General features: G+C 41.8%; 1 protein-coding gene across 6 annotated transcripts in view; it reads right to left on the bottom strand.

Moving 5' to 3' along the window:
• lrp2a (low density lipoprotein receptor-related protein 2a) overlaps positions 1 to 13,331 on the bottom strand; it is a 298,347-nt gene that overhangs the window by 18,090 nt on the left and 266,926 nt on the right. For all 6 annotated transcript variants that reach the window (XM_080199227.1, XM_080199226.1, XM_080199224.1 and 3 more), the window contains 4 exons: positions 10,697 to 10,917; positions 9,253 to 9,432; positions 8,197 to 8,316; positions 3,829 to 3,916 (listed from right to left, as the gene is read on the bottom strand). In XM_080199227.1, the coding sequence (XP_080055353.1) occupies positions 3,829 to 3,916; positions 8,197 to 8,316; positions 9,253 to 9,432; positions 10,697 to 10,917 (609 nt within the window). The remainder of the gene's footprint in view (positions 1 to 3,828; positions 3,917 to 8,196; positions 8,317 to 9,252; positions 9,433 to 10,696; positions 10,918 to 13,331) is intronic.

Raw genomic sequence — 13,331 nt, forward strand, 5'->3', positions numbered from 1 at the left:
GGTTAGCACTGCAGCCTCACAGTGCCAGATACTTGGGTCCAATTCCGGCTTTGGGTGACTATTTGTGTGGAGTTTGGTGGATTTGCCAAGGTAAATTGCCCCTTAGTGGCCCAAGGTGTGTAGGCCAGGGAGATTAGTGAGGTAGATGTGTGGAGTAATGGGAATAGGGTGGGGAGGTGGGGTTGGTAAGATGTTCTTTCGGAGATGTGATAGGCCAAATGGCCTCCTTCTACATTGTAGGGATTCTATGATTCTATGAACTTTAATACAGTACTGAAGGTAGGCCCTTCTGCCCTCTCAGATGGACATAAAATATGCCAACAGAAATGTAAATGAAGGAGAAGACTATCCATACTGGCCTGGGCAATGTGTTGGCCTTTGATCAGCATCACAAATGTAGATTATCACATTCTTTTTTGCTGTATGCAAATTGGCTGACACATTTCTTACATTGTAACAATGGGCACATTTCACAATGAACTTCATTGCCTGTAAAGTACTCTGGGGGAATTTCTGTGGTCACAAAAGACATTGTATCAATGTAAATCTTTATGCCTTTGTTTTTCATGGTGATTTTAACAATGCTATTTGAAAACATCTTGACAGTATTATTAAAGGTTGTTTTAATACCCTTATCATTTACTAACATAGAACATAGAACATTACAGCGCAGAACAGGCCCTTTGGCCCACGATGTTGCGCCGACCAGTTACAAAAACAATGACCCACTAACCTAAACCAATCCCTTTTCGTCCATAAACCTATCCACGGATCTCTTAAACGCCCCCAAACTAGGCGCATTTACAACTGCAGCAGGCAGGGCATTCCAATCCCTCACCACCCTCTGGGTAAAGAACCTACCCCTGACATCCGTCCTATAACTACCCCCCCTTAATTTAAAGCCATGCCCCCTCGTGCTAGCTTTCTCCATCCGAGGAAAAAGGCTATCACTGTCCACCCTATCTAAACCTCTAATCATCTTATATGTTTCAATAAGATCCCCTCTTAGCCGCCTTCTTTCCAGCGAAAACAACCCCAAATCCCTCAGTCTCTCCTCATAGGACCTCCCCTCCATACCAGGCAACATCCTGGTAAACCTCCTCTGCACCCTCTCCAAAGCCTCCACATCCTTCCTGTAATGTGGGGACCAGAACTGCACACAGTACTCCAAGTGCAGCCGCACCAGAGTTGTGTACAGTTGCAACATGACGCTGCGACTCCTAAATTCAATCCCCCTACCAATAAACGCCAAGACACCATATGCCTTCTTAACAACCCTATCTACTTGATTCCCAACTTTCAGGGGTCTATGTACACATACACCTAGATCCCTCTGTTCATCCACACTATTCAAAGTCCTCCCGTTAGCCCTATACTCAACACATCTGTTATTCCTACCAAAGTGAATTACCTCACACTTCTCCGCATTAAACTCCATCCGCCACCTCTCGGCCCAGCTCTGCAACCTGTCCAAGTCTTCCTGCAAACTATGACACCCTTCCTCACAATCTACCATACCTCCGACTTTGGTGTCATCAGCAAATTTACTAATCCACCCAACTATACCCTCATCCAGATCATTAATAAAAATTACAAACAGCAGTGGCCCCAAAACAGATCCCTGAGGCACACCACTCGTAACCGAACTCCATGACGAATATTTACCATCAACCACCACCCTCTGTCTCCTATCTGCTAGCCAATTCCTGATCCAATTTCCTAGATTACCCTCAATCCCATACATCTGCATTTTCTGCAGAAGCCTACCATGGTGAACCTTATCAAACGCCTTACTAAAATTCATATATACCACGCCAACTGCCTTACCCCCATCCACCTCTTTGGTCACTTTTTCAAAAAACTCAATAAGGTTAGTAAGGCACGAGCTACCCGCTACAAAACCATGCTGACTATCTCCAATCAATTCATTACTCTCCAAATAACTATAAATCCTATCCCTAATAATTTTTTCTAAAACCTTGCCCACAACAGAAGTGAGACCCACCGGTCTATAATTCCCGGGGAAGTCTCTGTTCCCCTTCTTAAACAATGGGACAACATTCACTAACCTCCAATCTTCCAGTACTATACCAGAGGCCAACGACGACCTGAAGATCAGAGCCAGAGGCTCTGCAATCACTTCTCTTGCCTCCCAGAGAATCCTAGGGTAAATCCCATCCGGACCAGGGGACTTATCTATTTTCAATCCCTCAAGAATATCCAGCACATCCTCCTTATCAACTGTAATACTGTCTGTTCTACTCCCCTGCAACCCAGTGTCCTCCTCAGCTATATTCTTGTCCCCCTGCGTGAACACCGAAGAGAAATATTGGTTCAATGCCTCTCCAATCTCTTCCGGTTCCACACATAACTTCCCTTTGCTGTCTATAACTGGCCCTAATCTTGCCCTAACCAACCTTCTGTTCTTGACATACCTATAGAACGTCTTAGGATTCTCCTTAATCCTATCAGCCAAAGTCTTCTCATGTCCTCTTTTAGCCCTTCTTAACTCACTCTTCAACTCCCTCCTAGCCAATCTAAAGTTTCCTAGTGCACTACCCGAGCCCTCAAGTCTCATCCGAACATAAGCCTCCTTTTTCTTTTTAACCAACGAATCAACTTTTTTAGTGCACCACGGTTCCCTAGCCCTACCAATTCCTCCTTGCCTGACAGGGACATACCTATCACGGACTCGCAGTAGCTGCTCCTTGAAAAAACTCCACATTTTGGACGTTCCCAGCCCCTGTAATCTCCTAGTCCAACCTATGCTTCCTAATTCTCTCCTAATGGCCGCATAATTACCCTTCCCCCAGCTAAAACTACTGGCCCGAGGTTCATGCCTATCCCTTTCCATCACTAAGGTGAACGTAACCGAATTGTGGTCATCATCATCAAAAAACCAGAATAACAGGGAACGGCACTCTTACTGTAACCAAAACAATGATGGGAAGGGCATCAATATACTGTCTTTACCTAGCTGCAAATGGTATTTGGAATTCAATTGAGGCATGATGAAGACCAAAGAAATTTAACAGATGAAAGAAAATTAGTAAACATATGTGGCATAATTAAGTATATTGTCACTTTAATGTTGCTGTATTTTTACATTTGAAATTGGTAGCACAATTGCCAACTCCTGAGAGCCTATTATCAAAAGTACATCGCATTAAAGTCTAAGGTGAAGATGTGGGGTGAGATTTTATGGCCTCACTCGTCCTGAAACTGTAAAATCCTGCCCAAGGTCAACAGACCTTTCCATGGTCCGCCCCTCGCTCACTCCGATTCCCGTGGTGGACAGGGCTGGTAAAATTCCAGCCATGGAGTTAATCCTCCGATTAGGTGCTCCACAAAAGAAGCAGCATGCAGGTAGTGTTCGTTGGAAAGTTGCAGGCTTTTAATTGTCTGCTCTGCCCATTTAAATTAACAGACAGAAAAATCAGGGGAAGCAGATTGATGAGTTCCTGACCAGCCTTCATAGAATCATCATCGTAGAATCCCTACAGGAAGGAGGCCATTCGGCCCATCAAGACACCCAGGCCCTATCCTAGTAAGTCCACATATTTATCCTGCTAATGATTCTGACTCTAAGGGGCAATGTCAGTCCTTGGGCAACACCAAATTAGAAGATCAACCCTTAATTTCCTAATCTTTCATATATAAGGAATTAAAAATATATACTGGCAAGGTATAGTACTCCATGAAAAATTAGGCTGCAGTAGATTTAAGTAGATACTTCACAAAGACGGAAGTCTAACCATGATAATAAAGCAGGAAACTGCCCAAAATAATCAATACCACATCAGCTTGTGTTTCACTGTTTCAACTTACGTGCACTTTGTAGTGTTTGCTTCAGAGTAACAAATCCCTCCGTTCCTACACTTGCAGGCAGGAGGCATTGGCTGCTCCATCTCAATGGCTGTGAACACAAATAAAACAAACTTTAGTGAGGAAACTGCCACGTGGCAACAAAAGAATTAGACTGGTCAGTGAGACACCTGAAAGTTGAGGTGAGCAATAACTCCCTGTAAATACATTTCTAAACTAGAATACAATGAGATATCAATATTTGTCAGTATTCATCTTCCAGCAACTTTTTTAAGTATGACTGGAAAGGAAACAGCTTCACCAAGAACGAAGAACAAAGAACAACACAGCACAGGAAACAGGCCCTTCAGCCCTACAAGTCCGCGCCACCCATTTTAACATTCAGCGAGTGCCTCGTTTCAATCCTTCTTCTACCTACGACTTTTGTCTACGCCTCTCTGACTCCATAATAAAGGGGTGCAAATTTAGAGAATTATATGTGTGCCAGATTAAGGGGGGTCTAATTTAGGGACAATTTGTTAACACCAATCAGCCTAAAAGCACGTTTTTGGGGTGTGGAAGGAAACCGGAGCACCCGGAGAAAACCCACGCAAGCACGGGGAGAATGTGCAAGCTCCCACAGACACCGACCCAAGTCGGAGATCCAACCGGGTCCATGTATCTGCACAGCAAAGACTGACAGTCACTGAGCTGTTGTGTTGCCCGTCAGTTGGTCCAGTTTAAGCATACACTAATGGACGTGAAGTGCTAGGCAACTCTCGAAGCAACATCCAAGAGCAGCCCTTGCACGACCCACCGCGTGTATGCCCCTTGTTGGCCAACAAGGCGGACCAAATCACCTGTGGATGTAAAAAAAGAGACATCAATAAGCATACACAGCTTATACGGACATTCACGGAAGATCCCCAGAAGCGCAAACGTAAGAGACAGGTGAGCCATAAAATACGTTGGACGGCCCATAGGAATCTATTGATTCCCAGGAACGTCCTGAGGCTCTTGATCCTTAACTAGAACAATCTTTTCTATCCTTCCATCTCTAGTCTGCTCATGTGCCTATCTAGGTAAGCCTTAAACAACTCTAGCGTGCCCACCTCCACCACCCTACTTGGCAGAGCATTCCAGGCCTCCACAACCCTCTGTGAAAAACCTCCCTATAGCATCTGAATTATACCTCGCCCCTCTAACCCTAAGCCCGTGGCCCCTCGTGATTTTCGTATCCAACCTGGGAAAAAGCTTCCCACTGTTCACTCTATCTGTACCCTTCATAATCTTACACACCTTTATTAGATCTCCCCCCATTCTCCGTCTTTCCAGGGAGAACAGCCCCAATTTGCCCAATCTCTCCTCATAGCTAAGACCTTCCATACCAGGCAGCATCCTGGTAAACCTCCTCCAAGACATTGGACAGGATTAAACAGAGCGTCATGGTCCCTTGTTGCCCCCAGTTGTCCCAGCTAAAAGGTTATTGGAAAGCCTGCCTACCATGCTGATGGCTGCTTCACTCGGAGCAGCGTTAATGCTTTAAAACACATCAGCCCCCATCCTCGGGAGGACTTAGAGAGATGCCAAATCAGGTAACCAGAGTTTAGTTTCTGTAGTCCCAGCAGTGCCAGCTGAGAATGGTAGCCACTGCTGGCATTACAGGCAGTCCCAAAGAAGAGAGGTAAGTCTATAATATCAAAGGCCGTCCATCAGTCCAAAGATATGCAGTTAGATGCATTTGACATGCTAAATTGCTCCTTAGTGTCCCAGGGTGTGTAGGTTAAACAGATTAGTGGGATAAATACGTGGGTTTATGGAAGTGGGGCCTGGGTGGGATTGTTGCGGTGCAGACTCAATGGGCCTCCTTCTGCGCTGTAGGGATTCTATGATTCTATGATCGATGATCACTGGGGCCAGACTGGCATGCCCCAGCCAGGGGGGTGGGGAGTGGGCTTGTGAGACCAGGTGGGAGAGGTAAAGGACAAAGTACAACTTTGCTGGGTGGTTGGAGGAGGAGATGCCTCTGATGGGCACAGGGAATCCACAAAGAATGTTTCTCTCTACTACTGGAGATCAGCCCGATAAAGCGACTGGGCTAGCTGCTTGGAGTGCTTCTCCCCCTCCACAGGTAAAATAGCAGTGAAGGTGAGATGAGACCCTAAAGTAACAATTAACTGGCTAGTTAAAGGGCTTCAATAGGTCCCAGTGTGGACAGGCCATCCATCTTCCCATCTCCAGCCTCCCACTGCCCCTGGAAAATGTGAGACATGACAGAGGCAGGTGGGGAAACAGAGAACATTGGGTGTGCATACTCTGCAGGCCCAGAAGCCAGTGTGAAATGCATTTCAGACAGCCAGCGACTCAGAGCAGCATTTCAGGCTGGCTGGCCAACTATCAGGTGGTGAGAATGAAATACACTCTGTGAAAGACTGAGTGCTGCTAGGGAGGGCAGTAAGAGAGCTGGCACTGAGAAAAGGGAATGTGTGGACTAGCGCTTCTCATGTACTTCCTGTAACTAAAGCCAATTGTGATGGAAAAACTTTGCAAAGGTTGCCCAGGCAGCACACTCAATACAAACCTCAGCTACCTTGTTAAATTTTATTTCAGCTTGGGTCAGGTTGAAACTAGGTTAAAGGCCAATCAACCGTGGAAGCAGACAGGTCACATTCACTTGACCCCTGAATGGGCTAAATTGCCTGCCTGATTGACAGCGGGAGCACTTCCGGCTCACTTGTGTGTCCGCGGACCAAAAAATATTACGCGAGTGCATGATGACATTAGAATGCACACCTGACATCTTTCTGTGCAATTTCACACGCTCCCTGCAACATAAAATTCCGATGTATTTGCATAGTTAGGTTTGCATTTCTCAGCATCTCTCCATTGAAATTTTTCCAGAGATTGGATTTTACCATAGTGCCTGTAAGTCCAGTCCTAAGTGCTTAATTTTCTCCCAAACGTTTCACATTTTTCACATGAAGTTTGATGTCTTTTGCTTTCGTTTTTACAGTTTGCCAATCCTCCTGTTTTTGTGACATCACACATTTCAATACCATATCACTAGCAAATACCCAAATAGGTGGCCCAGATGGAGCTGTTGGAAATGAAGCTTAATTGTCCCCTTAGCTGTCCTCTATTACGATGGATCCAGATGGGCTGCCCCGGACACTGATCAGAGGAGGCCACAGGAGCTGCTAAGTGGTGAGGCAGACTGCTTAAAAGGCTTTATTCCAGTAGTCCTGCTCAATATTAGGTTCTCTAGCTGTTACATTTCCCCCCACCCACTTCCCAATAACTATGCTAGCTCTTGCGACTCATGCTCCCCGCCACAAACAATGGGCTTTCATATCCTGTATGCCAATTCATTGTACTTCCAATCCCATTCATACATTATACCCTCTGTCCAGAACCAATGAATCCTAGAGTAACAATGGCATGTGTGAAAATGTTTAAATAAATCTGTCATTTATAACTTTCTTTAAAAATGCTTCTGTGTGGCAACGTATTAATTAACCTGATCTTTAAAATATCAGTAATGGAAAACATAAGCACGTGACACCATGTGTAAATAAACGTTGAACCAGTGACAAAATAGATTACAGAGACAAGGTTTGTAAACGTAACAATCCACCAATGTATCATCTTCTGTGCACCTGTTTCAACAAAGTAATGAAAGTCTAGGCTCTCAGTCAGGCATGCATAGTGAACTGGCCAGGTCGGGAATGCAGGGTGTGGGGTCACCACCCGCATCCTTCTCCTGTGTCAGAGGAAATCAGGGACACCAGGAATGTGGGTGGGAATCTCAGATTCCTGTGTGGAATTTTTCAAGGTCCGCAGAGTCTCCATGTCTCTGTGAAAATCTGGCCCATCATGTCCACATATTCATGCTGGACACCTCAGGACTAGGTTGTGATCAGGCATATCTACATTTTAGAGGTGAGCAATAAGAAGATTTCTGAATATAAAAATTGAGGGCAGTTGGGTTTGCTTTGGAAAGGAAGAGAGTTGAAAGAGATGAACTATTTACCCTTTTCAAATTATAAAGATCATGAACAAATTGTTGACTACAGTGGAGGGTTCAAATACCAGGTGCTACAAGTTAAAACTAATAAGTGGAATGCCAAGAAGGGAAAGGGCAGAACTCTTTTTCTCTAAAAGGTAATCTTACAGGATCAGCAAAAGCCACTGAAATGGACAGTTAAAATTACATCAAAAGATACACAAATACATTTATGCAGAGAGAAATAGAGAGAAGAGATTAAGAAATAAGACAAGCAAACAGGTTAGTTAGGTTGATTTACAATAAAAGGTTTGTACAGCCAAATGGCGTTTTACTGTTCTTAAAAGTTTTAGCGTTCTTACGTGACTCGATTCATTAAATGCACGTACCTGCATCACACTCAGTTAGGCTGCCATCTCGAAATTGACTGCCCTGAGGACAAGCACAGGTGTACCCTCCTGGCCGCAGCAAACACAGATGACTGCAGACGCCTTTACAAGGATTAGGCACTGAAACAAAAATGGAAAGGAAAAAGAAAGTTGAATACTAAAGCTTTGAGACTATAATTGTAATTCAGTATAACAATAATAATTAACATTTTGATAGCAATCTGCACATATGGGAAGTTTCCTCAAAACACTTTATATTCAAGGGAAATTAGAGAACATTGTACACAAATCAAAGGGATGCTGGGGATGCTGAAGATACAGTCAAAGAGCAGGGTTGTAAGCAAGTCTAAAAGAGAGCAAACAAAATGATAAGTCAAAATGAACTATGGAGGAAGGTCCAAATAAAAGGATCTCCATGCTGAATAAGTACTCAAAGATAGAATGGAAGGAACAGAGGGCAAAACAGAACCTAGTATTAGAAGGATGGAGGATGCATTCAATGCTGCAGATTATCTGTAAGGTAAGGAACGAACAATGCCATGAAGGAACTGACAGATCTCGGGCACAAGTATTAAGGTGGACTCATTATGACGATCCAGTGAAGCAGAGATGATGAGACTTAAGCAGGACAAGTAACCTCACACATTTACCCTGCTAATCCATCTAAACCACGCATCTTTGGACACTAAGGGGCAATTTAACATGAACAATCCACCTGACCTGCATATCTTTGGATGTGGGAGGAAACCGGAGCACTGGAGGAAACCCATGCAGACACGGGGAGAATGTGCAAACTCTGCACAATCACCCAAAGCGGGAATTGAACCCGGGTCCCTGGCGCTGTGAGGCAGCAGTGCTAACCAATGTATCACCATGTTGCCCTTTTGTAATACCAGCACCAATAACAACATGATGTAATGTATGCATTATTTAAGTTTATATTAATAATTTACAGATAGCTAAAGACACTTTTAGAAGAAAATGAATGTTGAATACTAAACTTGTAGCCCTTGAGGTGGAAAATATTTATCCAAGTCTCGGATTGAAGATTTGTACCTGAGTGATTATAACGGTGCTCCTGATAAATCCGAGCTTCAGTTAGCCATGGATTGACAGTCATGATCTTAATTTTATGACTATGTCCAAATTTATCTTGTTTCCATACTTCACCGGTCTCCCTTGATATCCAGTACAAGTGGCTTTCAAAAACATCCAGGCTATATGGACTGCCTAGGTCTGATGGAACAGAACATGGACAATGTATTAACTTCATTTTGCAGGAGTTCATTTTAAAAAAGCATTTGTGCAGAAAGGCTTATTCAAATGTTTCTTCAGTTGTACTCTAAATAATCAAAGATTGAAGATTTCACATTCTGTTTGAAAATGTGTATTTTATTTTCTGTTATGTGCTGACATGGTTCATAGCACTAGGGTGAGATTTGGCATTTCTGGTTATGCATCGAATGACACGTAAATGGGACATGCCAGTAGAGAATTTTAAAATTATTCCTTGGATCTCATTTCATTATTTCAGGTGAGCTGCCACACCTGTCGCATTTCCACTGGAGGCTTGAGCATTTTCTATTGCTGAACAATGGGTTACTTGTCTCACTGGCAATTGGTACAAGGAAGTGCAGGAAGAGCTATTGCAAATGTTAAGGAGTCGGGGAGAAGAAAAGCTTTGGTTCCTCGTGACTTCACAAGAATTTTTCTTTAAACTCATCTTGGGTGGAGGTTGCAGCTTATGTTACAGCACATGCAGAAAAAGCCTAGAACATTACAATACAGGGTCAGGGATATTTCCAGAACCCTTGAGATGCAGACATTGGTCCCAAAATTGGCTATCTTTGTATTTGTCCATTTCAACCTCTTTGCCATCCAATTTGAATTGGCTTGTAGTGAAAGAGACTTACTTATACAAAAATCTTACCAAGGACAGTTTTCCGTCACCAATCACCCTTTTATTTATAGTGACACCTGAACGCCTTTCAATATTTACAGTGTTCAGATTGGTCCTGAGACTATCGAGTGCTGGCTTTAGCAAAGCCAGCTCCACTCTCCCCATTGCTTCTTCCCTATTGGGCAAGTCTCAACTTCCCTAATAAGGGAGTTCATATTCAATGAGGGCCACGGGGAGATCTAATGATGATCCCCTATGGTTATCTTAACAACTTCCATCTGTGCAAGTTACAGTATCAGAGCAAAGAAAATCAGGGGAGATTTATTTTTTGGAATATAGTATATTTTACTTTTAAAAATACACAACTATTCTAGCAATTCTGAAAGCACATTGATGCATATCGTGGACATAGCAGATGCTAAAATTCCATTATTTCAAGTTTAACTTGGAGAAATATTTTCAAATTTTGTGCTAGATATTACATGATAACTGATTTAGTTGGGTCAGCTTTAGTTAGTTACTTTCTGAAGCTTGGAGTTCTAACATTACTGTGGATATATTATTGTTAAACTCAGAAAAATGGCTTTGTGAAAATCTCACCTCCATTAATAACCAGTATTCTGTCAGTGCCATCAAACTTCATAGATTCTATGAGATTCTCCTTGGAGTCACTCCAGTAGATTCTGTCACCATTGAGATAATCTATAGTAAGACCTGTAGGCCATCCCAGGTCACTGCTAACCAGCACATGCCGGTGCTGTCCATCCATCCAGGCACACTCTATCTTGGGAATTCTGCCCCAATCTGTCCAGTAGAACATACTGAAATAAAGATTAATGGCAGGATATATAAATGAATTTGCTGTATCCATTCAAGAATTAAAATGCATAAAAACAAAGGAAATAGGAGCACCATTTGGCCTTTCTCCTTCATTCAATATGATCACAGCTGATCCCCTATGCTAACACTCTTCATGCCTTTAGAGTCCAGAAATCTATCTATTTACTTGTTACATATATTCAATGATTTGGCCTCTGCAGCTTTCTGTGGTAGAGAATTCCATATGTTCACCACCCTCATTTCAGTCCTAAATGGCTCATCCCATTTCCTGAGACTGTGACTGCTTCTTCTAGATGCCCCAGCCGGAGGGAACATCACCCCTGCATCTAGTCTGTCGGAATTTTATGCATTTCAATAAAATCTTTTTTCACTTTTCTACACTGCAGCGAACACAGGCCTAGTCATTCAATTTCTCTCCATTTATGGCACAGTTAGAATTTTCTCTTTTTATATGAGAAGATTAATCCTGCCAGTCTGGAACCTGCAGCCTAAATTCTAGCATTTAGGGTGAACTTCAGTCAAAAGAAATGGCATAAATGTGCTGACAAGCTCTGAAACCTAATAGAAAACTTAAAATGAGAAAAAAAAGATATTAAATTAACTTAAGTAACTAATACATTTGCATCCTATGATTTTCTGAAATGACTGGGGTCTTTGCATTCGTATTTTCAGACATATACTGACCTTTCGCACACTATTACCAAGATTTCCGTTGGCATAAAAGTTGATCATTAGCTCAGTTTTAAAGGACTAACAATTTCATTTATATTAGGCATAGAAAACAGTTCAGTGAATTGATAAAAGTTAAGTAATGTCTTGCTAACTTTACTAATTTAATGTTCTGCCAACTACCTTTTCTTTGTAATCAACAATTTTGAACTTATCGCCAATTGCAACTCTCATCTGCATTTGTTATTCTCTTATCAGAGTGTTAAAGTTTACAATAATCAATCTGTACTATTTCGGCTCTAACTCAGGAGTAAAAGAGTAGATTGCTGCTCTAATTCTTGCTATGGGTCATACTCACTACACATGTAAAAGCACCAGAAACTCCAGTGCAAAAAATGGCTGCTTATTTCACAGTCCATGTACGATTATACTAACATGCATTTTCCTCTCACATTCCTCCCTACTTCTTTATTTTAGGGAACACTAAATTACTTCTTTATCCCTGAAAAAAACAAGCGCTAGGCATAAATTCCATTGTAACCATCAAACCCACTTCTCACTGGGTTTCATTCCAGTTCCCTCACCTAGGAGTTTGTTTCGTATATTTACTATAGTGTATGAAAGGATTGATAATTCAATATTTTTCGCAATCTCTAATCTTACTCAAAGCTTGTAAATTTAATAAGTTTGACTCATTGGAGACACTGATCTGTCTTATGATAAGGAATTTGAATGAGTAACATATTGGGAGACAGCCCAGTTACTAATCACAGATATTGAATCATACTTTCTGGTTCCAATATTATGAAGTCTAATATTGAAAACACGAATAAATACATAACTTCCTACACTTGCTTCATTTTCTGCTGCAAAAAAATGAAAAAAAAGCAGAATTAAATTATGTGCTTATGTAAATATTAAAGTAATTCTTAGCCAACTAACTTCTTACCAGGTAATACCTGAAATTGTAAACTACACTAAATTCTTAGTAAATGTGTTAAGAAGGAATATCTTTCTATCTTTACATCTTTTTAATCTTTGATCAAAATATATTCATATGTTGCCTGTGAAAGGGTTTTAAATAATTAAATTTTCAAAGGTAATAATAGAAGAAAGAGTTTAATTCATAATCACAGAACATTCCAAAGCATATCAGAGTCAACAAATCATTTTTTACAAATAATTATTGTTGCTACGATGGTAATCAAATTTGACTTAGCAAAATCCTACAAATAGCAAATGAGATCATTAGCCAGTTAATTTATGCTTTGGCTGTGGGCAGAATGCTGGCACTGAGAGCTGCCTGATCTTCAAATGGTGCAATTCTTCCAAATGGGCAGATTGGGCATTGCTTTGATGTCTGGTCCAGCAATTTAGCATTCCATCAGTACCATACTAAAGTGCCAGCCTTATTTCTGTGTTTAAATCCAGAAATGGTGTTTAAGAGCACAGTGAGACCAGAGGAGAGTATCAATTGAGCTAAATTGTACATTTAAGTTGGAATTGAAACTGTTTGTAAGGAACAAGGGGGAAGAATTTAAATTAATCCTTTTATCATTTCAAGTCAAGTGTTCAATGTTTTTCAGAATGACATAGGGCAGGATTTTATGGCCTTGCTCATCCCAAAACCATAAAATCCTGCCTGAGGTCAATGAACCGTTCCATTGTCCACCCCTCGTCTGTTCCAATTCCCTGGTGGGTGGGGCAGCAAAATTCTGGGCATAGC

The sequence above is a fragment of the Carcharhinus amblyrhynchos genome, chromosome 11 (assembly GCF_965287045.1).
Source record: "Carcharhinus amblyrhynchos chromosome 11, sCarAmb.v2.hapA, whole genome shotgun sequence".
Taxonomy (NCBI): Eukaryota; Metazoa; Chordata; class Chondrichthyes; order Carcharhiniformes; family Carcharhinidae; genus Carcharhinus; species Carcharhinus amblyrhynchos.